This window comes from Hemiscyllium ocellatum, chromosome 3 (genome assembly GCF_020745735.1).
Source record: "Hemiscyllium ocellatum isolate sHemOce1 chromosome 3, sHemOce1.pat.X.cur, whole genome shotgun sequence".
In the NCBI taxonomy this organism is placed as follows: domain Eukaryota; kingdom Metazoa; phylum Chordata; class Chondrichthyes; order Orectolobiformes; family Hemiscylliidae; genus Hemiscyllium; species Hemiscyllium ocellatum.
In genome coordinates this window covers 110648228-110672844 of record NC_083403.1, presented here as the reverse complement: position 1 = coordinate 110672844, position 24617 = coordinate 110648228, and the positions used below count along the sequence as shown (strand labels likewise).

Below are 24617 nucleotides of genomic sequence, written 5' to 3'. Positions count from 1 at the left end.
AGTGCCTCACACCCGATGACCAGGTTTGTTCCCACAATGGAGAGCTACCGTAGCTTTCATCTGCCCAATTTCTACCTTACTTTCCTGATATGCTCCTCCCAAGACATGGCGCTTGCCTCCACCCTTCTGTATCAATAACCCAGCACCTTCAGGTGGTCGGTCCTGACTGTGACGGGGATGGAGGATTGGTCGGCTCAGTTCCTGAAGAAAACACGGCCTCGCTCTTGCCTTGATTTACCTTGGTCCCTGAGGCCCATTCGAACTGGTCACAGATGCACATGAGTCTGTGCAAGGACAGTGGACCTGAGCAGAAAACAGCGACGTCATCCATGCACAGGGAGGTCTTAACCTGTAGGCCCCTGCTGCCAGGAATAGTCACCCCTCTCAGGCTCACGTCCTTCCTCATGGACTCGGCAAATGGCTTTATGCAGCACACAAACAAGGCAGGAGAGAGAGGACAGCGCGGAATATTCTTCTTCAAAATTCTCAGCACCTTCTGATTGGATGCTGATCCTTCTGCTTGTCACTAGGGATGGTCTTCCACAAAACCCTTCACACTCGCACTGTCTATGGAGTTTACTCTCCGAATGCAAACAAATGATGTCTCAGCACTCTCTGGTTCTGAAAAAATATTTTATACATATGAAAGGTGAATTAACCTATTATTCCAACTTCAATCACGACATAAAGGAGCTGTGCCACAAAATCCTGCCTCTGGGACATTGCGTACACCTGCATTCACATTCCTGTGGAAAAGAATATCCATGGAACTCTGACACTGAACACTTTCTGAACTCTTGACAGTTAATGTTCATATCTTTGATTTTGAAGTCATTCTTAATTGCAGTATCTTTAATTTTGTCTATTTCCTTCCTCATATGCTTGTGCATTTTTGTGTTATGACAACCATTCCCCAGTTTTGAAAGCATGAATAAACCAGGATTCTGCTTTACACCAAAACTGTTTGCTTCGTGTCATTTTAAAACAGACATTAGATTACTTTTTAGATTAGATTACTTACAGTGTGGAAACAGGCCCTTTGGCCCAACAAGTCCACACCGACCCGCCGAAGCGCAACCCACCCATACCCCTACATATACCCCTTACCTAACACTACGGGCAATTTAGCATGGCCAATTCACCTGACACGCACATCTTTGGACTGTGGGAGGAAACCGGAGCACCCGGAGGAAACCCACGCAGACACGGGGAGAACATGCAAACTCCACACAGTCTGTCGCCTGAGGCGGGAATTGAACCCGGGTTTCAGGCGCTGTGAGGCAGCAGTGCTAACCACTGTGCCACCGTGCCGCCCCAAAAACATCATAAACAAATGTTTTGGGGATTGCGTTGCAAACTGTTTGAAAAAGGAAAAGAAATAATAAAAATTCATAAACACCTCTGTTTACAGACTAAGGGGAGAAAAATAAAATAATTCAATTTATCTCTTTCCCCTGACAGTATCACCTTTCTTTTTTTAAAGCACGCAACATAAATTGTTTCATTTGTTCTAAAATTTATGTGGTTGTAAATCTTCAAATGCAATCATTAATATGATCTTTGCTATAAAATTGATGTGAAGAGCATTGGTTCCAGGCTGTAGAATGGAAACAGCCAGAGAATTGAAGAGTTTCTTTCAAAGCATTGAAAATTTGTGGATTGTAGATTAAGTGATTGTGGAACTCATGAATTTGTCTATGGGAAAATTATCAGTGATAATTAAGGTTCTTCCACTACTAAAAGAAAACAATCAACAGAAATCTGAGTTATTACGCTTCTTAAACTATTGTTATACAGCCCAAAACTTGTCACTCCCCTGGACAAGCTGTTCCAGCATAGTTACACTGGCATCATTGTGGAAAATTACCCAGATATGTCCTGTACAGAAAAAGCAGGAGAAATCCAACCCAACCAATTACTAGCTCATCAGCCTACTCTCAATCATCAGAAAGTGATGGAAGGTGTCATTACCAGTGCTATCAAGTAGCACTTACTCAGCAATAACCTGCTCAATGACGCCTAGCTTGTGTTCCGCCTGGACCAGTCACCTCCTGCCTCATTACATCCTTGATTAGAGTGATGCTGGAAAAGCACAGCAGGTCAGGCAGCATCAGAGGAGCAGGAACATCGATGTTTCGGGCAAAGTGGTGAAGTCCACATTGATGCCCTGGGGTGAACACTTCAACCCCAGGGCATCAATGTGGATTCACCAGTTTCCTCATTTCTCCTCCCCCCCCACCTTACCCCAATTCCAAACTCCTAACTCAGCACCATCCTCATGACTCATCATACCTGCCAATCTTCCTTCCCACCTAACCACTCCACCCTCCTCTCTGACCTATCACCTTCATCCCCACCCTCATCCACCCATTGTACTCTTTGCTACCTTCCCTCACCCTCCTCTCTGACCTATCACCTTCATCCTCACCTATTGTACTCTTTGCTACCTTCTCCCCAGCCTCACCCCGCTCTCATTTATCTTTCCACCCTGGAGGCTCCCTGCCTTCATTCCTGATGAAGGGCTTTTGAACGAAACATTGATTTTCCTGCTCTTTGGATGCTGCCTGATCTGCTGTACTTTTCCAGCATCACTCTAATCTAGACTCTGATTTCCAGCATCTGCAGTCCTCACTTTTGCCTCATAATATCCTTGGTTCAAACATTGGCAAAGGAGCTGAATTCCAGACATGAGGTGAAAGTTTGACTGACTATGGCATCAAGGAGTCCTAGTAAAACTGGAATCAATGGGTATTAGGGACAAAATCTCCACTGGGTGGAGTTCTATCTAGCACATAGGAAGATATTTATGGTTGTTATTGGTCAGCCAACTCAGCTGCAGGACACCTCTGCATCAGTCCATGTTCAAATGCAATAAGATCAAGATACTATGTAGGCATGGGCTAACAAGTGGAAAGTAACATAGTTCCTTCCTGATGAAGGGCTTATGCTCGAAACGTCGAATTCCCTATTCCTGAGATGCTGCCTAACCTGCTGTGCTTTAACCAGCAACACATTTTCAGCTGTGATCTCCAGCATCTGCAGACCTCATTTTTTACTACAGTCACAAACATCCACTCTGTCCACCACCAACACTCAGTAGCATCAGTATGTACTATCTACAAAATGCACTGCAGAAAATCACCAAAGATCCTCAGACAGCACCTTCCAAGCCCACAACCACTTCCATCTAGAAGAACAAGAGCAACAGATTCATTGGAACACCACCATCCTCAAGTTCCCCTCCAAGCCACTCACTATCCTGACTTACAAATATACTGCTGTTCCTTCACTGTCAGTTGGTCCAAATTCTGGAATTCCCTCACTAATGGTATCGTGGGCCAACTCACAGAAAATAGACTGCAGCGGTTCAAGAAGGCAGCTCACTGGCACCTTCTCCATAAGACCATAAGACATAGGAGTGGAAGTAAGGCCATTCGCCCCATTGAGTCCACTCCACCATTCAGTCATGGCTGATGCACATTTCAACTCCAGTCGCCCCTTGGCACTTAACTCCTTGCGAGATCAAGAATTTATCCATCTCTGCATTGAAGACATTTAACATCCGGCCTCCACTGTGCTCTGTGCCAATGAGTTCCACAATGAATCCTGTCACTTCTGTTGGATTAATTACATACAGCCTTCATGCCCAATCTACCTCAGGTTATCCTGGAAAGATAAGGTAACTCAAAAGTCTGAGCTACAGGTTTCAAGCAAATACTATGCAGTAGTAACATGAGTGTTTTTTTTCCCACTAATAAGATCCTGTTGTCTAGCCAAAAACGCATCCTGCCTATTAAACGAATGAATAATGTGGTATGTGAATTTCAGTGATGATGTGATGATAACAATGTAGGCCAAATTTCTCAAAGACTGCTGGATTGTATAAAACAGCATATCCCTTTGACTGTTTGCAATGAGCAAAGTACTAACCATATCCAGTTGCCTGTGATTGCAAAATCATACAATGTCTCGCAGAAGATTCACAGTAGGTTAAGATCAACTAGGAGAAAGTGAGGATTACAGAGTTGAAAAGTGCCCCCACCTCCCCCCACCTTTTATCTCAGCCCGCTTGACACTTATACCCGAAATGTTGATTCTCCTGCTCCTCGGATGCTACCTGATCTGCTGCACTTTTCCAGCACCACACTTTTCAACTCTGGTCTCCAGCATCTGCAGTCCTCACTTTCTCCTAGTTGATCTTAACTTACTGCAAATCCTTCTTGCAAGGATGCCTACCTTGAAGAAGCTCTCCTTCTCCCTCTACAAGGATCTCAGTGAGTCCCTCTCTCACTGCGCCCCCCCCCCCCCCCCCGATCATCTCCTCTGCCCTGAAGCTCTTCAGCCACGTCCTGAAACAGACTATTTCTCCAGCTTCCTCATTTCCCCTCCCCCCACCTTATCTCAGTCCCAACCCCCGGATTCAGCACCGCCCTCTTGACCTGCAATCTTCTTCCCGACCTCTCCGCTCCCACCCCCTCTCCGGCCTATCACCCTCACCCTCATTTCCTTCCACCTATTGTATTCGCTGCGCCCCTCCCCCAAGTTGCCCCCCGTCCACCTTTTATTTCAGCTTGCTTGGCACACCAGCCTCATTCCTGAAGAAGGGCTTATGCCCGAAACGTCGATTCTCCTGCTGCTCGGATGCTGCCTGGCCTGCTGCGCTTTTCCAGCACCACACTTTTCAACTCATTCAGAGAGTAAGGAGACATGGGATACAGAGAATTCTGGCTGTCTGGATACAGAATTGGCTCGCCCATAAAAGACAGAGGATGGTGGTAGATAGAAAGTATTCAGCCTGGAGCTTGGTGACCAGTGGTGTTCCGTAGGCTTCAATTCTGGGACCTCTACTCTTTGTGATTTTTATAAATGACTTGGATGAGGAGGTGGAGGGGTGAGTTAGTAAGTTTGCTGATGACAGGAATGTTGGTGAATTGTGGATAGTGTGGAAGGCTTATGTAGGTTGCAACAGGACATTGACAGGATGCAGAACTGGGCTGATAAGTGACAGATGGAGTTCAACCTGGAAAAGTGTGAAGTGATTCACTTTGGAAGGTCGAATTTGAATGCAGAATACACAATTAAAGGCAGGATTATTGACAGTGCAGAGGGACAGAGAGATCTTGGGGCCATGCCCATAGATCCCTTAAAGTTGCCAGCCAAGTTGCTAGGGTTGTTAAGATGATGTATGGTATGTTGGCTTTCATTAGCAGCGGGATTGAGTTTAAGAGCCGCAAGGTTATGCTGTAGCTCTATAAAGCCCTGGTTTGACCTCACTTGGAATATTGTGTTCAGTTCTGGTTGCCTCATTGTAAGAAAGATGTGGAAGCTCTAGAGAGGGTGCAGAGGAGATTTACCAGGATGCTGTCTGGACTGGACGACATGTCTTATGAAGAAAGGTTGAGAAAGCTAGGGCTTTTCTCATTGGAATGAGGAGGATGAGAGGTAACTTGATAGAGGTGTACAAGATGATGAGAGGCATAGATAGAGTGGATAGCCAGAGACTTTTTAAAGTAACTGGAGGAAGGTTTAGGGGAGATGTTAGAGATAGGTTCTTTACACAGAGAGTGGTGGGTGCGTGGAATACACTGACAGCAGTGGTCATGGAGTCAGGTACATTAGGGACATTTGGATAGGCACATGGAAGTTAGTACAATGAAGGGTATGTAAGTTAGTCTGGTCTTAGAGTTGGTTAAAAGGTTGGCACACCTTCGTGAGCCGAAGGACCTGTACTGTTCTATGTTCTATGTACTTTAACAATTAAACCGAAATCAGCATATATTAGGTATGAGTTAGTAAGAAAATAACAGTCAATATAAACTATACATTAGATTATAGGTACAACAGAGATAAACCTCACAGATTTCTGGCAGTCCACTTGACACATTTGACATTCATCTCAGTCATAAAGTCCTTCAAATCTGTAAATGTCTAGCAGGATGTTGCAGGAATGGTTGGTTTGAGTTGCAAGGCGATGCAGGATAGGCTGGGACTATTTTTCACAGGAGCATTGGAGATTTATAAAATCATAAAGAGTATGGATAAGGTGAACGGCTGATGCCAATTTCCCTAGGGTGGGGAATTTCAAGACGGCGGGAATATTTTGAAGGTGAGGGGAGAAATATTTAAAACTGACAGGGGTCATTTGTTTTACACAGAGTGGTTTGAATGAAATTTCAGAGGAAGTAATAGATGAGGGTATAGTTACAACGTTTAAAAAACATTTGAATTAGTACATAAATGAGAAATGTTTGGAGGGTTATGGGCCAAATGCAGGCAGGTGGGACTAATTTAGTGTGGGATAACAGTCGGCATAGACTGGTTGGACTTAAGGAGATCTGTTTCTGCGTTATATGCGTGACTCTAGCGAGAATTCCAGCTCCTTTTCCTCAAGATTTTAGCCACAGGTTATCATCTGACAGTAGCGACCAGTCATCCCAAGTTGCACAGGTATGATCCTCATCAAAATGGCATATTTCAGAACCACCTCAGTTTTGTTCATGACAGATTGATGCCAACAGAGTACATTGTATACCTCTGTTGATAAATTAATTCCTCTAAAGTAACTGAGACAGTGGCACTAACCTTGATTTCCGTATCCCTATTCCTAGATTCAACCTTCCTGTTCATTCAGCCTGCTTGCTGTGCACTAGTGAGTCATCTAAGCTCAGGTGGTTGCCTTTAATGTCTAGTTCAAACAAGTATCAAATTCAATTTTCATTTTAATTTCCCTAGAAACCTGAAGTGACAGTTTCTCTTTCCTTTAGATTCTGGTCCAAAAAGTATATCTTTGGAATGGTGATGAATCCACCTCATAGATATTTAACTAGTTATCTGTTCAAACAGCACTTGAGCACACTCCTGCACTGGTTGTTAAAACTGCAGAAGCTATTACAGCAGAAATAAGTGACAAATGTGGCATGGACTCCCTGCTAAGGCTTCTGTTATTTGCTTTTGGGTGTGGGTGACACTGAGAAAGGCAGCATTGTTGTCACCCATCTCTGCTTTCCCTGAGAGCACAAATGGACTTATTGTGTAGTGTGCAACCAGCCATTGGCCAAACCAATTAGAGGCTTCGGTTTTGCTCTCTTTAAAGACACCATCAAACAATTTGGGTTTTGACAATAATATAGCAGATTTCTTCTTCATTTGTAGGGTGCTAACTTACAAACTATAACTTGCAAGTTAAATTGGATAGCTGCAATGAAACAGATATGGGCACTGCATTGTGCAGTGAAAATGTTTTCATTGGTTGCACTGCCATCTTCATGCTGTGTGTTCATTGCCACACTTTGGTATCTTACCAGCACATCCTATGCTGTTAATTGTGAATGGTTTAGCAAGTGTCTCAATGTCCTTGCTGCCTAATGTTATTTAAAGCTCACCCACATCTCTTAAAAGGGATGCGCATTGTGGTGGCTGAGAGCATTCTGGACATCTTGCTCCAGAAGAAGTAGCAATAGATGAAGTTATCATGAAGTTACCTTCTCAACCTCTCCCCTCACCTGATCTTCATGATTTCTCCTCACCACAGCAAAGCCCTCAACCCTGTTTTCCAAGTAATGCAAGCTGTCCAGACAATAGTTGAAGAAGAAAATGAAACGAGGATGAATACATTGCCATTCTATTTCACAGTTAGCGACAAAAAAAACTGCAGATGCTGGAATCCAAAGTAGACAGGTAGGAGGGTGGAAGAACACAGCAAGTCAGGCAGCGTCAGGAGGTGGAGAAGTAGATATTTCGGGTGTAACACTTCTTCAGGACTGGGGGTGGGTGTAGGGGGAGGAGGGTGGCGGAGGCAGGGTGCTGAAGTGAGGATAGGTGAAGACAGGCAGAGGTTATGACCTGCTTGTCAATAGGAGGAATGAATCCAGTAGGTGGCTGAGAAGGGTGGAAGGGATGGGGAGAGGCTGGGAAAGGAGTCAGGGAATGGGAAGGGAGGTTATTTGAAATTGGAATATTCAATGTTGAGTCCTCCGGTCTGCACGCTGCCCAGGTGGAAGATAAGGTATTGTTCCTCCAATTTGTGGTTTGGTTTGTTCTAGCAATGGAGGAGGCCAAGAATGGTCATGTTGGAAAGGAAATTAAAATAAGTGGCAATTGGGAGGTCTGGTCAGCGCCTGCGGGCCCGGCTGAGATGCTCAGTCAACTGTTCCCTAGGTTTATAGTTGGTCTCCCCACTGTAGAGAAGACCACATTGGGAGCACCTGATACAGTAAACTAGGATGGAAGAGAGGCAGGTGAATCTCTCTCTTGCCTGAGAGGACTGTTTGGGATCCTAGATGGAGGTGAGGCGTGTGGTGAATGACATGTTTTGCATCTTTTCCGGTTGCAGGGGAAGGTGCCTGGGTGGGGGGCGGGGGGGGGGGGGGGGTGTGTGTGTGTGTGTGTTGGTGGGGAGTGTGGCACAAAACAGCGACTGTTGATGGGAATGGTCCTTGCAGAAGGCAGAGAGGGGTGGGGAGAGGAAGATGTACTTGGCAGTGACGTCAAGTTGGATGTTGGCAAAAGTGTTTAACGATGGTAAGATGGGTGCAGAGACTGGTAGGGTGGTAGGTGAGGACAAAGGGGATTCTCTTTGTTGTGTTGGGAGAGGTGTTTAGAGCAGTTGAACGGGGAATTGAGGGGGTGCGGTGGAGTCCTGTCTGGATGACAGAGAGAAAAAGCATGTTGTTGACAATGGTTGGACATCTTAGATGCTTGGGAGTGGAAGTACTGCTCATCCGAACAGATGTGACAAAGGTGGAGGAATTTGGAGAACGGGATGGAGTTCTTGCAGGATACTGGGCGGGAGGAGGTATAATCCAGGTAGTTGTGGGAGTCTGTGGATTTGCGGTAAATGTTGGAGATGGAAATGGAGAGGCCAAGAAAAGGCAAGAAGGTGTCTAAGATGGACTAAGTGAATTTGACGGCAGGGTGGAAGTTGTGGACGAAGTCGATGAACCATTTCACATGTCCAACTGGACCTGCTGGGCTTTTCCAGCAGCTTCTGGTTTTGTTCCGTGTTATTCTAGTCATTTGGCTTGTCTCTAGCACCATCTTATTTTTATTTTTTGTAATGATCTCTCTGCCTCATTTGATTAGATCAGAGGTCATCCCTTCGGTTGTTATTCAGCTATTGACACTACTCACACCATCACCTGGTCACCTGCAGATCATAGAATCCCTGAAGTGTGGAAACAGGCCCTTTGGCCCAACAAGTCCACACCGACACTGCAAATAGTATCCCACACATACCCATTCCCTACCCCTAACTAAAACATCCCTGAACAGCGTGGCCAATCCACCTAACCTGCACATCTTTGGATTGTGGTAGGAAACCCATGCAGACACGGGGAGAATGTGCAAACTCTATACATACAGTCGTCCGAGGCTGGAATTGAACTCGCGTCCCTGGTGCTGTGAGGCAGCAGTGCTAAGCACTGAACTACCATATTATTCGTTAGTCCATTCACACCATTTGTATGATCTTTTGATCTCTCTGCCAATAAATTCTGTGTGGTTCCCTCTCATTTCACATGACGAAGAGGCTATGCTACAAAAGCTTGCGATTTAAAATAAACCTGTTGGACTATAAGCTGGTTTCATGTGACTTGTAACTTTGTTCACTCCAGTCCAAAACTGGCACCTCCACATCATGGCAGGGTAGGGGGGGGTGGGGGGTGATGGTGGGTAGGGGGAAAGGATAGACAAGTATAAGGTTGCCAAAGGGAGAGATCGCATATGAGATACGCTGCAGAAGATTCAGATAAGACGTTTAAAAGGCCAGAATACAGTGTTGTACAATACAATACACTTGGAGCTGTGATATCTTGGTTTTCAAATATGTTTGAAGCACAAATTGATAGATTTTTTAAAAATTATAAAAACATCAAGGGACATGGGGCCAATGTGAATCAATAGCAGTGTGTTAGAAGAATTGTTATGATCTAATTACAGAAGAGGATTGAGGGCTGAATAATCTCCTCATGGTTCTATTTCAAATGAAAGAAGGAAGAAAAACAGGTATTTATGTAATGACTCAAAATGCAGAATAGTCATGAATTGATTATTGTTGTTATAATATCAGAAACACAGCAGTCAAATGCAGACATTAACTCCCTGACAAATAGTAATGCATTAACCAACAAGTGTTTTTGTAATGTTCATTGAGGAATAAATATTGGCTAGAATATTAGAGATAAGATTCCCCCATTCTTCTTCAAAATAGATCTATGGGACCTATATCCAGCAATCACTTAGTGTAATGCTGGAGAATCCGTTTCAATTTTTGTACTCTGGCTACAGAGAATCTTGAATTTGGAGTATTTGACTCGAGTGGTACTATTAGAGCCATTGCTGATGCGACGTTTCATATGAACCTGTAAGTCAGCATCAACATGTTTTCCAGAATCCTGAGCATTTGGATGTTACACGCATGAGTATTCTTCCCCATTTTCATATACTAGTGTTACCAACATGTTAATGTTCTGGCCGTGCCATTGTTACTATTTGAGTTGCGTTGCACACAATCATTGCCACCAATCTTTCTAACTGGTATTTGTGTAAGTTATTGATATTAAATGGCAAAGCATGCCTGCACAAAGTATTTGGCAGCAGAGAAGCTCAGGCTTGATGAACAAAATAGGTTTATTGTATATAACACAGAGCGCTGTAAAAATTCAGCAGGTCTTGAAGCAATCATGGAGAAAGGAACAGAGAAAATGCTTTAACCCCCAATATGATTCTTCTTCAGTTCTAAACAAGAGTCATTCTGGACACAAAATGTTAATTCTTTTTCTATCTTTACCGACGCTGCAAAACCTGAACTTGTTAAACACTTCTTATTTTATTTCAGATTTCTCCTATTTCAAAACCACATCGGGCACTTTCCTTTTATTTGTAGGTTTATTACTGGAACTGAACAGCAAAAGGTAGAATACACTCTTGCAACTGTAGCTCTTCCCAGAACAGTCTTGATTAGTAGAACTTACCTTGTAAAATCAGTCAACCCTTGCAGATCCCAAACATATTGTACAACACTGTGTACCGTCGCCCATTAACCTTCATCTGAATGCTCTGTAGCATTTCCCATATGAGACCTCTCCCTTTGGCAACCTTATACTTGTTCCCCTTGCCCTCCAGCCTTGCTGCAGCTAAGCTGTGACTGGACTCAACACATGCTGATTAATCCCTGTGCTTTCCTCTAAATGACAAGCTTGGTCAGTATCTGAACTGCTGGCTGCCACTGTGAAATGTGAAGAACAATTATTCAGCTGTTGTCATTTCGTTCACACCATCTGACACTCCTGATCACCTGCAGAGACTGAGTGTTTGACACACACCATTAGTATGGTCTTTTGATCTCTTTGCCCATAAATTCTGTGTTCTGTGAACTTCCCTCTCACTTCACCTGACGAAGGGGCTGTACTTCGATTTCAAATAAACCTGTTGGACTATAACCTGGTGTCATGTGATTTCTGACTTCCTCCAGCCTTGCCGCAGCTAAGCTGAGCCTGCTTTCATCACATGTTGATTAATCCCCGTGGTATCCTCCAAATGTCATGTTTGGACAATATCAGAAGGTGCTAAACACTGAAGTGCTAAACAAGTTCAACAGATTTTGCAGCATCAGTGGAGAGAGAAAAAGAATTAACATTTTGAGTCTAGTTATAACTATTTAGGATAGAAGAAGAGTCATATTGGGTTTTGAAGCATTTTCTCTGTTTCTTTCTTCAAAGATTTATCACCCTTCACCGAAAGACATTTCTCTTTCTTTTCCTTTCTCTTGCATCTTTTCTTCCTCTACATCTTCTATTCCTCTTTCATTAATGCATATGATTATTTATTTGATATTTATTTTGAACAGATGTTCATGTATGTTATTTTCTGACCTATTTTTATTAAATGATAGTTAATGCCTCTGTTAACATAATTTCAAGTATGCCATGGAATAATTTTAAGCCTTTTGAGATAACTTGTGTAATTTTAATCACTATGGACTATTCTATGAACAGGACACTCCCATATTAAATCAGCATTATTTTTCTTTCACCTTTTGTGTCCAGACTAGACCTGGTGTGATTCGTCCAATTACTGCTGTTCAGAAGGTGTCTGCAGTTCCAAAGATTGAAGAAACCTGTCATACCCTGTTTAGAAAGCACCCTGAAGAATTTGGTGACACTGAGGTATGCAGCTTCAAAAGCTGAAGCTGGAACAAGTTGCACTGAACCATCAAATATTCTCTTTATTATGATCCCGAATTATCATTTAAAGACACGCAATGTGAGTGAAATTTTGTCTGCTTGCTGTTTTATCCTATTCATATATACCCTGATTTAACACTCTGGTTTATAGTGATTTCAACCTAACTGAAGCAGACAGTTAAAATGTGAATTTGTGGTTGATGCTGTTATCCACCGGCAAGTGATAGTTTGAACTCGGCCATATGTGTTGTGCTATACTATTAATAGCAAATTCTTTTCATTTTATTTTAATATTTTAAAGTTAATATTTTAAATCTGATGAAGTAGTACCAGTATCTGCTATTTCTGTGGCACTGGCTTTATTTAATATTCTGTACCAAAAATAAAATACCTAACACTGTCTGAAAAAGTACATGAATTTGGATCCAAGTGTGCAGTGTAATACAATGTGACTGGTGGCGGATTAATATTGTTACATCATTGATTTAACTACCACTGTAATCAAACTTGTGATGTATAACATTAGCTACTTCCTGAGTGTAAAATTCCTTTAATAGCCATTATGCGTCTTGTGTGGCAGCAGCATTTTCAATGAAGGTTCATGCACTTTGAAGAAAGTTTAGTGAAAAGTCAATGTGTTAGTATTAGGGTGATGTGTTATATCTAAAAGATAATGAACTGAAAAGCAAAAGTTGTCATTTAAAAATTATTTTGCTTAATTTGACCTTTAACTATTTTCCCAAATTATCTGTTGAACAAGTTACCCATTAGACAGTTGACAAGTGCAGGTGAGGTGAATTAGATAGCAAAAAAGGTGCTTTCCAAAATTCAGCTCTGATATAAAATATAGTTACAAATGTCTCTTCACTCCTTGGTATAATAGATATGCTGTAGAAAAACAATTTGTTCAGTTCAGTTTCACTTCACCACAAAACAATTTTCTGCAATTTTAATGATATTCATCTGATACTATTTGCTATGTGGTACTTATACATACTCAATATCCTTTTTTGCACAGGGTCAAATTATGATCAAATTTCATGTTTGTTTAATTTTCTATTAGAGTTGCATAGCAAGTATTTTCTGTTGATTGTTACTGACACGTGTTCTGTCTAACAGTCTTTTACAGAATTAAATTCCCATTGTGAATTTTATTGAGATATTTTGCCAGACGTTTTCATTTTTTAAAAAAACCTTTTATATACATTATTTTAGACTAGCTTATGTCCATTAACATTTTGAGGTTCTTTTTTTTAAACTGAGTGCAGGAGTTCATTCAAAATGTTGTTCCATCTGTTTTATTATTTGCTCTTCTTCAACAGTGGCTGTGCCCATTATCCACCATCTTAACTTCTGTCTCACATCCCAGTTTGTGCCAAAAAACGTACCAGCCCATGCTGTGCTCTCAAGACACATCCCAGTCAATTCCACTGTCACTCTCACCTGTCACTTGTCTAACCTCTGGATCACAAATTCGTTTCTCTCCTATTGCCCCATGTAACTACTACATGACCTCTAACCTCTCTCGCAGTCTCCACTCCCTGTACATTAAGGTGAGAAGCTGATCAGTGATGCTTTCTTGTGCTTTGAAGTGTTTTTCTGCGTAGTTGTTTCACTCAACTGAGTTGATATTTTGCATGGATATTACTAAGCAAAGAAATAACATGCATTTTTAAATCATCTGAGGGATATGGGAATTGCCAGTAAGGCCAGTATTTATATCCCATTTCAGATGTGTATAAGACTGTGGTGGTGAATTGTTACCCTTAATATAGATAAGTAACTTGCTAGACAATTTGAGAAGGAAGAGTCAAACATATTTTTCAGAGAATACGTGTCAGATGGAAGCTACACTTGTATTTGCTGACTGCATGAACTGCTTGGTTATGTAAACATATTTAATATTTCACAGTCTAGATTTATGTAACCTTACACAATGAAAACAGCATTGTCTTTTCAGTGTCTAGTTTCCCCTTCAAGTAACCGCAGGATTAGTTGGAAAAGTATTAAAAATACAGTGTCTGCGATGTGATATTGAAGCACTTCCCATCTAGCAGTGTTTGATTAGAAGGGTTGATTGGACTTCTGTTAGAGGATTAAAAAATTCCTAAAAATACTAAAAGAATTCTGCAGTTAATGTGTAGGAAGCAAAAGTATGTTTAAGGTGTAGGAAGCAAAAGTATGTGAACGTATTCCACTTCCTACAAATTGGTTATCGATAAGTTTCCAAAGTGGATTATTGGTCGCTCTTGCTTCTTTCTGTGTTTCACAGTATTTCTTCCATCATTGCTTTCTTAAAACTTTTGCAAGCTAAAATTTGTTCCTGCTTCGACAATCTTCTCACTTATTTTATAGTGGCAATTTTTGACGATGCTTGGTCACTACCTCATCACTTAACTCATCAGACACACATCCAATTGTTACCCATTGCAGCAAAATGCTAATCCTTTTGCTGCTTGAAGTCGCCTGTTATAAATTGAGCTAGCAATCCTACCTATGAATCTCTAACTGAAAAGCATCAAGAAATATGGACAGGTGTGAATAGAGAAAGCTTACAAGTCACTTTAATCTGCATCACTTTTATCCTATAACTGAATCATTTAGAATTGTTTGGCTCCAATTTTCTTTTCTTTTACTGTGCTTGAAATAATGCTGTGATATAATTCTGCAGGATTAGGTTAACACTTTAATAAGTTATTCTTCTTCATGTGTCAACTTCAATATTGAGTACAGACTGACTATTCACTGGTATCAAGAGTAAGGGAGGAACTTAGATGACACAACAAAGCCCAAACTCACTTTCATTTCAGTCTTGCTCTTTTGTCAAGTGAGGACTACTAGATGGGATCTGCGGTCAGTGATATTGAGGCGAACTGAACCATGTTAGAATCATAGACTCCCTACAGTGCAAAAAGAGGTCATTCAGCATATTGAGTCTGCATCGCCCCTCCTGAAAACATTCCACCTAGTCCTAGATCCCTCAGTCTATACCTATAACCCTGCATTTCCCATGGATAAGACACTGACCTACACATCTTTTGACTGTGAGAGGAAACCTGGAGCACCCAATAGGAACCCATGCAGATACGGGGAGAATGGTGTAAACTCCACACGCATAAATGGCTGGAATTAAACCCAGACCTCTGGTGCTTTGAGGCAACAGTGTGAACTACTGAGCCACTGTGCTAGCCGTTTAAATGCTATCTGAGTGTCCGAGATCTGTAAATTCAGCACAGACCAAATATTTGGGACTTTCTGGCTTGTTTAAAGTTATTATTGCCATGCAAAGTGATGCTGGTATATATCTGTCATCCAACTATGTGAAAGCATGCTCACCGGTTTCATTCTTATCTTTCGAATTGCAGCAACAGTTAGAAAATCACATGCAATAACTCTCTGCTCCTTCATTCTTTCTTCTGGTATCCTGCAAGGAAGGATCTATACTTGTCTCCCTCCTATTTCTCATCTACATGCTGCACAATGACATATTGTGGAGACAAAGTGTTTCATATGAATATTGATGACAGCCAGCTCTACTTTGCTATCATCTCCCTTGACTCTTCTACTATCTCTAAATTGTCAGATTTCTTCCCAAAGATCCAGCAGTCCTCACTTTGTCCTAAGCAGATGTTACCCCATAGTTAAATATTTGGAAAATAGAAGCTAATATCTTCAGCCCAAAATTTTTGTTTCCTTACTGCTGACTCCATCCATCTCTTTGAAAACTATTTGTGGCTGAGTCAGGCTGTTCACTGGCTTTGATTGTTATTTAACGGCACGATGGCACAGTGGTTAGCACTGCTGCCTCACAACGCCAGAGACCTGGGTTCAATTCCCGCCTCAGGCAACTGACTGTGTGGAGTTTGCGCGTTCTCTCCGTGTCTGCGTGGGTTTCCTCCGGGTGCTTCGGTTTCCTCCCACAGTCCAAAGATGTGCGAGTCAGGTGAATTGGCCGTGCTAAATTGCCCGTAGTGTTAGGTAAGAGGTGGGTTGCGCTTTGGCGTGTCGGTGTGGACTTGTTGGGCCGAAGGGCCTGTTTCCACACTGTAAGTAATCTTAACCCAAAATTAATTTTTCAGCACATGTCTGCACTATTACTATGACCTCAGTTTGTCCTGACATCCGCTAACCTGCTGCAGAAACTCCCATCCAAACTTATTTTCTAGACTTGACTGTTCAAACACACTTCTGGCTGGCCTCATATGTTCTCCCTTTGTAAACTGGAGGCCATCCAAAACTTTGCTGTCCCTATACTAATTCATCCCAAATCTTGTTCAATAATCACCCCTTGCTCCTTAACAAATATTTACTCTTGGTTAAGTAATGCCTCATGTTCTAAAATTCTCATCCTTCCATTGAAGGAAGGCAAGGTGTATTCTGTAATAGTCACAGAGTCATAGAGATGTACAGCACAGAAACAGACCCATCAGTCCACCTCGTCCATGCTGATCAGATATCCTAAACTAATCTAGTCCCATTTGCCAGCACTTGGCCCATATTCCTCTGAGCTCTTCCTATTCATATACCTATCCAGATGCCTTTTAAATGTTGTATTAGACTCCACCACATCCTCTGCCAGCTCATTCCATACATGTACCACCCTCTGCATTAAAAAGTTGCCCTTAGGTCCCTTTTAATGTTTCCTCTCTCACCCTAAAACTATGCCCTCTAGTTCTGGACTCCCCCAACCCAAGGAAAGGACCTTGTCTATTCACCCTATCCACACCCCTCATGATTTTATAAACCTCTATAAGGTCACCCCATAGTCTTCGACACTCCAGCGAAAACAGCCCCACCCTATTCAGCCTCTCCCAATCCTGGCAACGTCCTTGTAAATCTTTTCTGAACCCTTTCAAGTTTCACAACATCCTTCCTGTAGCAGGGATACCAGAATTGCATACAATATTCGAAAAGTGGCCTAATCATTGTCCTGTACAGCCGCAACATGACCTCCAAACTCTTATACTCAATGCTCCAATCAATAAAGGAAAGCATACCAACACCTTCTTCACTATCCTATCTACTTGCGACTCCACTTTCAAGGAACTATGAACCTGCACTCCAAGGTCTCTTTGTTCAGCAACACACTCCAGGAACTCACCATTAAGTGTATAAATCCTGCCCTGATTAGCCTTTCCAAAATGTAGCACCTCACATTTATCTAAATTCAACAACACCTGCCACTCCTCAGCCCATTGGCCCATCTGGTCAAGATCCCATTGTACTCTGAGTTAATCTTCTCCCCGTCCACTTTTGGTGTCATCTGCAATTTACTAACTATATCTCCTAAGTTTACATCCAAATCATTGATATAAATGACAAAAAGCAATGGACCCAGCACCGATCCTTGTGACACATCACTGGTCATAGGACGTAGTCTGAAAGGCTGCCCTCCACCACTACCCTCTGTCTTCTTCCTTTGAACTAGTTCTCTCTGTATTCCATGAGATCTAACCTTGCTAACCAGTCTATCATGAAGAACTTTGTCAAGCCCTTAATGAAGTTTATATAGACCATGCCCACCGCTTTGCCCTCATCAATCCTCTTGTTACTTCTTCAAAAAACTCAATTAAGTTTGTGAGACCTGATTTTTCATGCACAAAGCCATGTTGACTATCCCTAACCAGTCCTTGCCTTTCCAAATACTTGCAAATCCTGTCCCTCAGGATTCCCTCCAACAACTTGCCCACCAATGATGTCAGGCTCACCAGTCTGTAGTTCTCTGGACTTTCCTTACCACATTTTCTAAATAGTAGCCCCACATTAGCCAACATCTAATCATCCGACACCTCATCTGTGACTATTGATGATACAAATATCTCAGCAAGGGGCCAAACATTCACTTCCCTCGCTTCCCACAGAGTTCTAGAGTGCACCTGATCAGGCCTCGAGGATTTATCCACCTTTATGCATTTTAAGACATCTAGCACCACCACTTCCCTTATATTCAAAATCTTCCATGTCCTTCTCCACAGTAAAAACTGATGCAAAATACTCATTTAGAATCTCCCCCATCTCCTATGGTTCCACACATAGGCAGCCTTACTGTTCTTTGAGGGGTGCTATTCTCTCTCTCGTTACCCTTTTGTCCTTAATGTATTCATAAAATCCCTTTGGATTTTCCTTAACCCTTTTTGCCAAAGCTATCTCATGTCCCCTTTATGCCCTCCTGATTTTCCTCTTATGTCTTTTACTAGGATGTTGCCTCGTATGGAGAGAAGGCCTTACGAGGAAAGGCTGAAAGGCTTGAGTCTGTTTTCATTGGAGAGAAGGAGGCTGATATGTGACTTAATTGAGACATATAAGATAATCAGATGGTTAGGTAGGGTGGACAGTGAGAGCCTCTTTCCTCGGATGATGACGGATAGCACAAGAGGGCATGGCCTTAAAATGAGAGGTGATAGATATCGGATAAATGTCAGCTGTAGTTTCTTTACTCAGAGAGTAGTAGGGGCGTGGAACGCCCTGCCTGCAACAGTAGTGGACTCGCCAACTTTAAGAGCATTTAAATGGTCATTGCATAGGCATATGAATGAAAATGGAATAGTGTAGGTTAGATGGGCTTCAGATTGGTTTCACAGGTCAGCGCAACATAGAGGGCCAAAGGTCTTGTACTGCACTATAATGTTCTATGTTCTGAGTATACTCCTACTGTCTTTATACTCTTCCAAAGATTCACTCGATCTGTGCTGTCTATACCTGACATATGCTTCCTTTTTTTTTCTTAAACCAAATTCTCAATTTCTCTAGTCATCCAGCATTCCATTCACCTGCCAGGCTTGCCTTTCACCCTAACAGGGATGTACTGGCTCTGGACTCTCAAGTCTAGAGTCTAGAAATAACAAAGGCATGGATAACGTTTTAGCAACTGGTGAGTTGTGGCAATGCCTTGAGTCAATCAATATTGTGGAAGTGGAAGGAGGTAGCCCGCCTGGTCAAATACAACACCAAGGTTGCAAAAGCTCTTTGTCATCTTAAGACTGTTATCATGCTGTAAACAATGAACAGGGAATATCATCTCAGTACTTAACTGGAGGAAATTCCTACTGATGCAATATTGGATGCCTAACAAATCAGAGGCAATTGCAGATTCCATGGAAGTGACATTGAGATATAGCTGAGTGTGATTGGCATACTTGTAAAGTCCAGTGTTATGTTTCTGAATGATATCTTTGAGCAGAAGTAGAAAGTAACCAAGGATGGATTGCTGGAGATGTCCAGAAGTAACAGTGAGGGTAGGAGCAGAAGTAATTGCAGGTGATTCTCTAATTGACCATATGGGTAATAATGGCTCCTAGCCAGGGATGTTTAACCTCGCCAGATGACAGCGGAGAGACATTAGAGGAAGATGATGTTGACTTTGTCAAAGCCTACTGATAGACCAAGAAGGAAGAAGAGAGCTTACTGTCGTCAAAGTCACAAATAGTTTCATTCCTAACTTCAACAAGACCCATTTCCATGTGGTAATCAGACTGAAGGAATTTAAACATAAAATTGTAGGAAAGATGAGCATAGATTTGAAAAGCAACAATTCATGCAAGGACTGTGGAGAAGAAAAGGGAGTTTGGAATTGAGACGGTATTTTTCAGGTACAGAGGGGTAAATTTTTGAGGAAAGAAATGATGAAAGCAAACTTGCATGAAAGAGAGCAGGATCTCAGGAGAGAGAAAACTACTAACAATTCCTACTAACGGAGGGCTGTGTAAATAAGTTTGGGTGTTATTCTGTGTCAGTTGTTGCCAGCTTTGCATGGTATCTAGGTATTGCTTCCTGCACACAACAATGGCAGTCCCAACCATTTGTTCTGTCTAGACCTAGCAGCTCCGAGATCTAATTTTTTTATTCATTATGTATCATTCCACTCAACAGTTTTCCTCTCCTTGATAATATGACAATTCTTGACTTTTCAAAAATTGGTGATACATACAGACACATAATATTTACAGACGGGTGGTTTTCATTTCCAATTTAGTTCGTATATAACTGAGTGCGTTCTATTTTCTGCTTGATTAATCACATAACCGTAAATGCCATAGTAGAAATATTATGATGCCATAAACCAGACTATACATGGCAATCACCTTCATTTACCCAGTATCAGTAAGTACGACATGCCTGTTGTAGAGCACTAAGTAAATTCCCTTTTGAAAGATACTGTTGATTCTATTTCCATTACCACACCTGACTGCATTCCAAACCATCATGACTCGCTAGATAAAAGACATTCTCCTCATCTTACCATGTATTCTTTTGCCAATTGCCTTGGTTCCATATCTTCTAGTTGCTGATCCTCTTACCAATGGAACCACCTTCTTTTGCAGTCACTTTATTAAAGCCATTTGTGACTGCAAATGTCACTATTGAGTCTCCCCTTCTCCTTTCCTAATTTAAAGGGCCAATACCTGCTTCTCCACCCTTTCTAGGACCTAAAATACAAAATTCTTGGTCTCATTCTCGTCACTCTTCTCTGCAACCTTTCTAATTGCCCTCTGTGTCTTCAATTAGGAATGGGAAAATTATGCAAATTGACCATCTTTGATATCCAGTTGTTCCTGCTGGAAAACGTGTGTCTATGTGTCAAACTGATTAGGATAAGGCCGGTGCTTCACCAAGCAGTTCTTTGTTGTCTCAGACTCAACTGCTACCACTTTAAAAGCTACTAAATGGGAAATGTCCAATTGAGCAAAGAATTGGAGGGTGTTTGGTACAGGTATCAAACTGAGGAAGGAAGAGAAAGCTGAAAGTGGAAAAAGAAACAAAAAGTTGAGTAATTTTTATCTCCTGTTACCAGGAATTTGTCCCCACTGAAGGTTTCTGTTGTCTCGAGCTTCAAGATATCAGTGAGCACATTTCTGGATGGAGTTCATATGCTTTTGGCATCCTTCTAAAGTACCTGTGAATTTTTACTAGGACTGAAACGTTAAATACTGCACTCATTCACCCGCTATAATGAATTATTATTCTGCAGAGCAAATCAAAGGAAATTTCTGACCATATTATCATACTGCAGTCAATGAGATTGCAGCAATTTGGCTAGCAGCACCTAAAGACAAAACTGCATGTACAGTTCTTCAAGTAAATAACTGTAACTGCATAATTCATCTGAGGATATATTATGCACAATCATAAGATATGACTTACACAGAAGGGTGAGTGACTGCTGGTTAACTATCCAAGTTAGTTGTACATTTTCTGTCTTAATGTGACTAACTTATTTTGGTTTCCCTCAATTAATTGTTCAGTTGTTGTTTCAATGCTAATAAACTTAAAGGAATGAATTAAAAGAAAAGCCCAGAATGTGCATAAAATATAGCTGACAATGTTTGTCAATTTGCTCTAGTGTTTGAACAACAGTTTGAATGCCACACTTTCATTTTTATTGTCATTTTCCATTTCTATATCGTGAAGCCACGTCACTCAATAACCACAATCCATGAAAACGAAGCTCTGGGGATCAATGAGGTAAATTAGTCATTCTGAACTCTGAAACTTGTCTTTAATAATTTATTTTGTTTGCAATCCTTGAAATGTTTTAGAAATGTTTTCAAAACTTCAGTTTTTCTCTTTGAAGGATTTACCCAACCCATTGCCGTTGGGTTTGAGTGAAACTGCAGATTTATCAATGCAATTTATCTGAAATTGGCCAAACTGATACACAAAATTGCATACATTATTTGCAGTGTAAATTGAGTTCCTATGGCTTTGAATGCTGATTTACCAAACCGGTTGTGAGCCGCACCCTGATTGAATTAATCAGTTTTGCCTGTTTGTGGTCCTTTAAAGAGAATAATTATTTGATTTATTTTAGGTACAAGGGTACTTCTCAGTTTGGATGTGTTTTGCAGTCAGCTTTGAGTTCAACATTGTTTTTAAGTTTATAAATGACTTGGTCTCAGATGTAAGGAGCAGAATTCTAAATTTTGCAGCTAATGTAAAACTTGCTGGAGTAACAGATAATGACGAACCCTGTTATCATCTCTAGGATGACAGATTAAAATTTGAAGAAGTATAATAGATGAAGCTCACTGTGGAAAAGTATAAAGTGATACATTTTGATTAATCTAATATGAATAGTATATCATATTACCGTGCATTACACAGTTTTGAAAAGTATAGATGAGATATCCATACAATATCCATACAGACAAACCCATAAAAGTGTCAGGACAAATTGATAAAATGGTTTGGCAAAGTATGTAAGATTGAATTTATAAATAGATGTGTTGAATTTGCAGAGAGAACCATCTCAACCTATGTAAATCAATGATTTGGCTTCAAATAAAAAAAATCAACAATTCTGGGACTACACTTCAGAAAGGTGCATAAACCTTAGAAAGGGTATGAGAGAGTTTTACCAAGATGTTACCTGGGATGAGGGATTATTTTTGCTGGAATTGAAAACATTAGGTGGTTACTTAATCCAGGTTGAGCAGATATCAAGTTGCCATGTTGTAACATTCTAAAATACTGTCCAGTTGAATTATTTCATGTGAAATGTGGCATTGCTGTAAAGATTCATAACATTTACTATTATTTGAAAGGCTGGGTTCAAAAATGGAAGAAAATGGATTTAAATAATTTGTTCAGTGAAGATCTCACCTTTTTCTCTGAACGTCAGAATGTCATTTTGGACATTGAGTTCAAAACAATATTTATGCCAAATCATGTGGCTTTACTAAATGAGCAGTAAGCCACTTTGGGGCATAATTACTAAGGTGTTTGTTGAATAGTGGAGGCCACCAGAGGGAAAGAGAAAGTGTCAGAAGTATGTTCATGTGAGGGGAAGCAGTTCATAATAACAAAGCTGTTATTATTAGCCATCTCCAAGCAGTGAGGGAAAGTACTGAGCAGCTTAGAAATCAGTAGGAAGAAAGCTCTTGAAGTGGAAAGTTGTGAGGGATTTCAAAAAAACATATTCTATAATGTTGAGTTTAGGGATCCCATGTTTAGGAATAGTGAGCTGAATTAGCAGTTTTTCAGAGACATTAACTGAAGGAAAAGGAATTGGCCAAAGTGCAGCAATTTGCTGTATCAATGGAGCAAAAAGATATAGTGTGGAAGTAGTGTAGGCTCTTCCTTGAGATTTGAGTGTGTGGAAGGCAATTGTTGGAATGAAAGGGGGATAACCTTATTTTATGTTTGTCATGAAATGGCTGCAATTGTTTGTGATGGAATGACCACAGGTTCAAAATTGGATATTTTAAATTGACCCAAATTTGGAGAAACCAGACCTGACAGAAAATTGACCAAACTAAATTAAACAGTAGCAAAGAGGTTTTAAAAGATTCAGGGGGAACCAGTTACAACCAGCCTGAGGGTTGTGTGTTAGAGAAGTATCAATCAGACCTTCTGGCACCTTGACTTCAAGCCGGTGCCTGAGGATAAGCACTTTACATCTTTTGGGCATGGCTATAGTGAAGGGTTTTTGTGTGACCCTATTGGATGCTTTGAATCCTGCTCATGATCCCAACTGGCCAAAGGCCACAGAACATTCTGGAAAGTCCAGTGCCAATGGGATAAAATACATTCCTGGAAGCCACCCTTTTCAGTCACACTTGTAGCATAAAACTATGCGGCAAATGAAGAAGATCCACCTTTATCTGTGAGACCTTCCTTCATGGAAGAGAGTCAGGCCTTCATCGGAGTGAAGCTCAAACATATGGATCATTTGTGGGCAATATTTCTTCTCAGCCGGTTGCAAATAGATAGGTAGTAAATATTGTGGGGATGTGGGAAATGCTCACATGGTGGTTTTAGTAAGGAACATTTTTTTAAATACAACCGTGCTGAACTACAAACTGAATTATATTTTTTTGTCTACCTCACCAACAAGAGCACTTGGGTAAAGTGTTTTTAATACATAAATTGATCAAAGTATCAAAAGCATATACAGAGGAACCTCGATTATCCGATTATCAAATTATCCAAAGAAGATCTCATGGTTTTTTTTAAGATTCCCTCCAGTATGAAAACAGGCTCTTCGGCCCAACAAGTCCATACCGACCCTCCAAAGAGTAACCCACCCCCCTCTGACTAATGCTCCTAACAACAATGGACAATTTAGCATGGCCATTTCACCTGACCTGCACATCTTTGGACTGTGGAAGGAATCCGGAGCATCCAGAGGAAACCTCTGTCGACATGGGGAGAATGTGCAAACTCCATACAGACATTCGCCCAAGGCTGCAATCGAACCTGGGGCCCTGGTACTGTGAGGCAGCAGTGCTAGCCACTGAGCCACCATGCCACCCCAAGAAAGGTCCTAATAGAAACATTACATCAAAGATGTATTTCTAACACCATTCGCGTCTTTTGTTTACAGTGGCTAAAATTGAACTTGGCTTACTGAAATGCTGCCGAGAACAATCATGAACATCGGTGGGAGCCCAGGCACCGTCTCCAAGTGACTGACCTCCTGCCCTTCCTCTCTCTCCC

The 24617-nt window shown here is 41.3% G+C and overlaps 1 protein-coding gene across 1 annotated transcript in view; it reads left to right on the top strand.

Moving 5' to 3' along the window:
* mlip (muscular LMNA-interacting protein) overlaps nucleotides 1-24617 on the top strand; it is a 94227-nt gene that overhangs the window by 44830 nt on the left and 24780 nt on the right. Inside the window, exons 9-10 of the mRNA XM_060855020.1 lie at nucleotides 12045-12164; nucleotides 21591-21644. Coding sequence (XP_060711003.1) covers nucleotides 12045-12164; nucleotides 21591-21644 — 174 coding nt within the window. The remainder of the gene's footprint in view (nucleotides 1-12044; nucleotides 12165-21590; nucleotides 21645-24617) is intronic.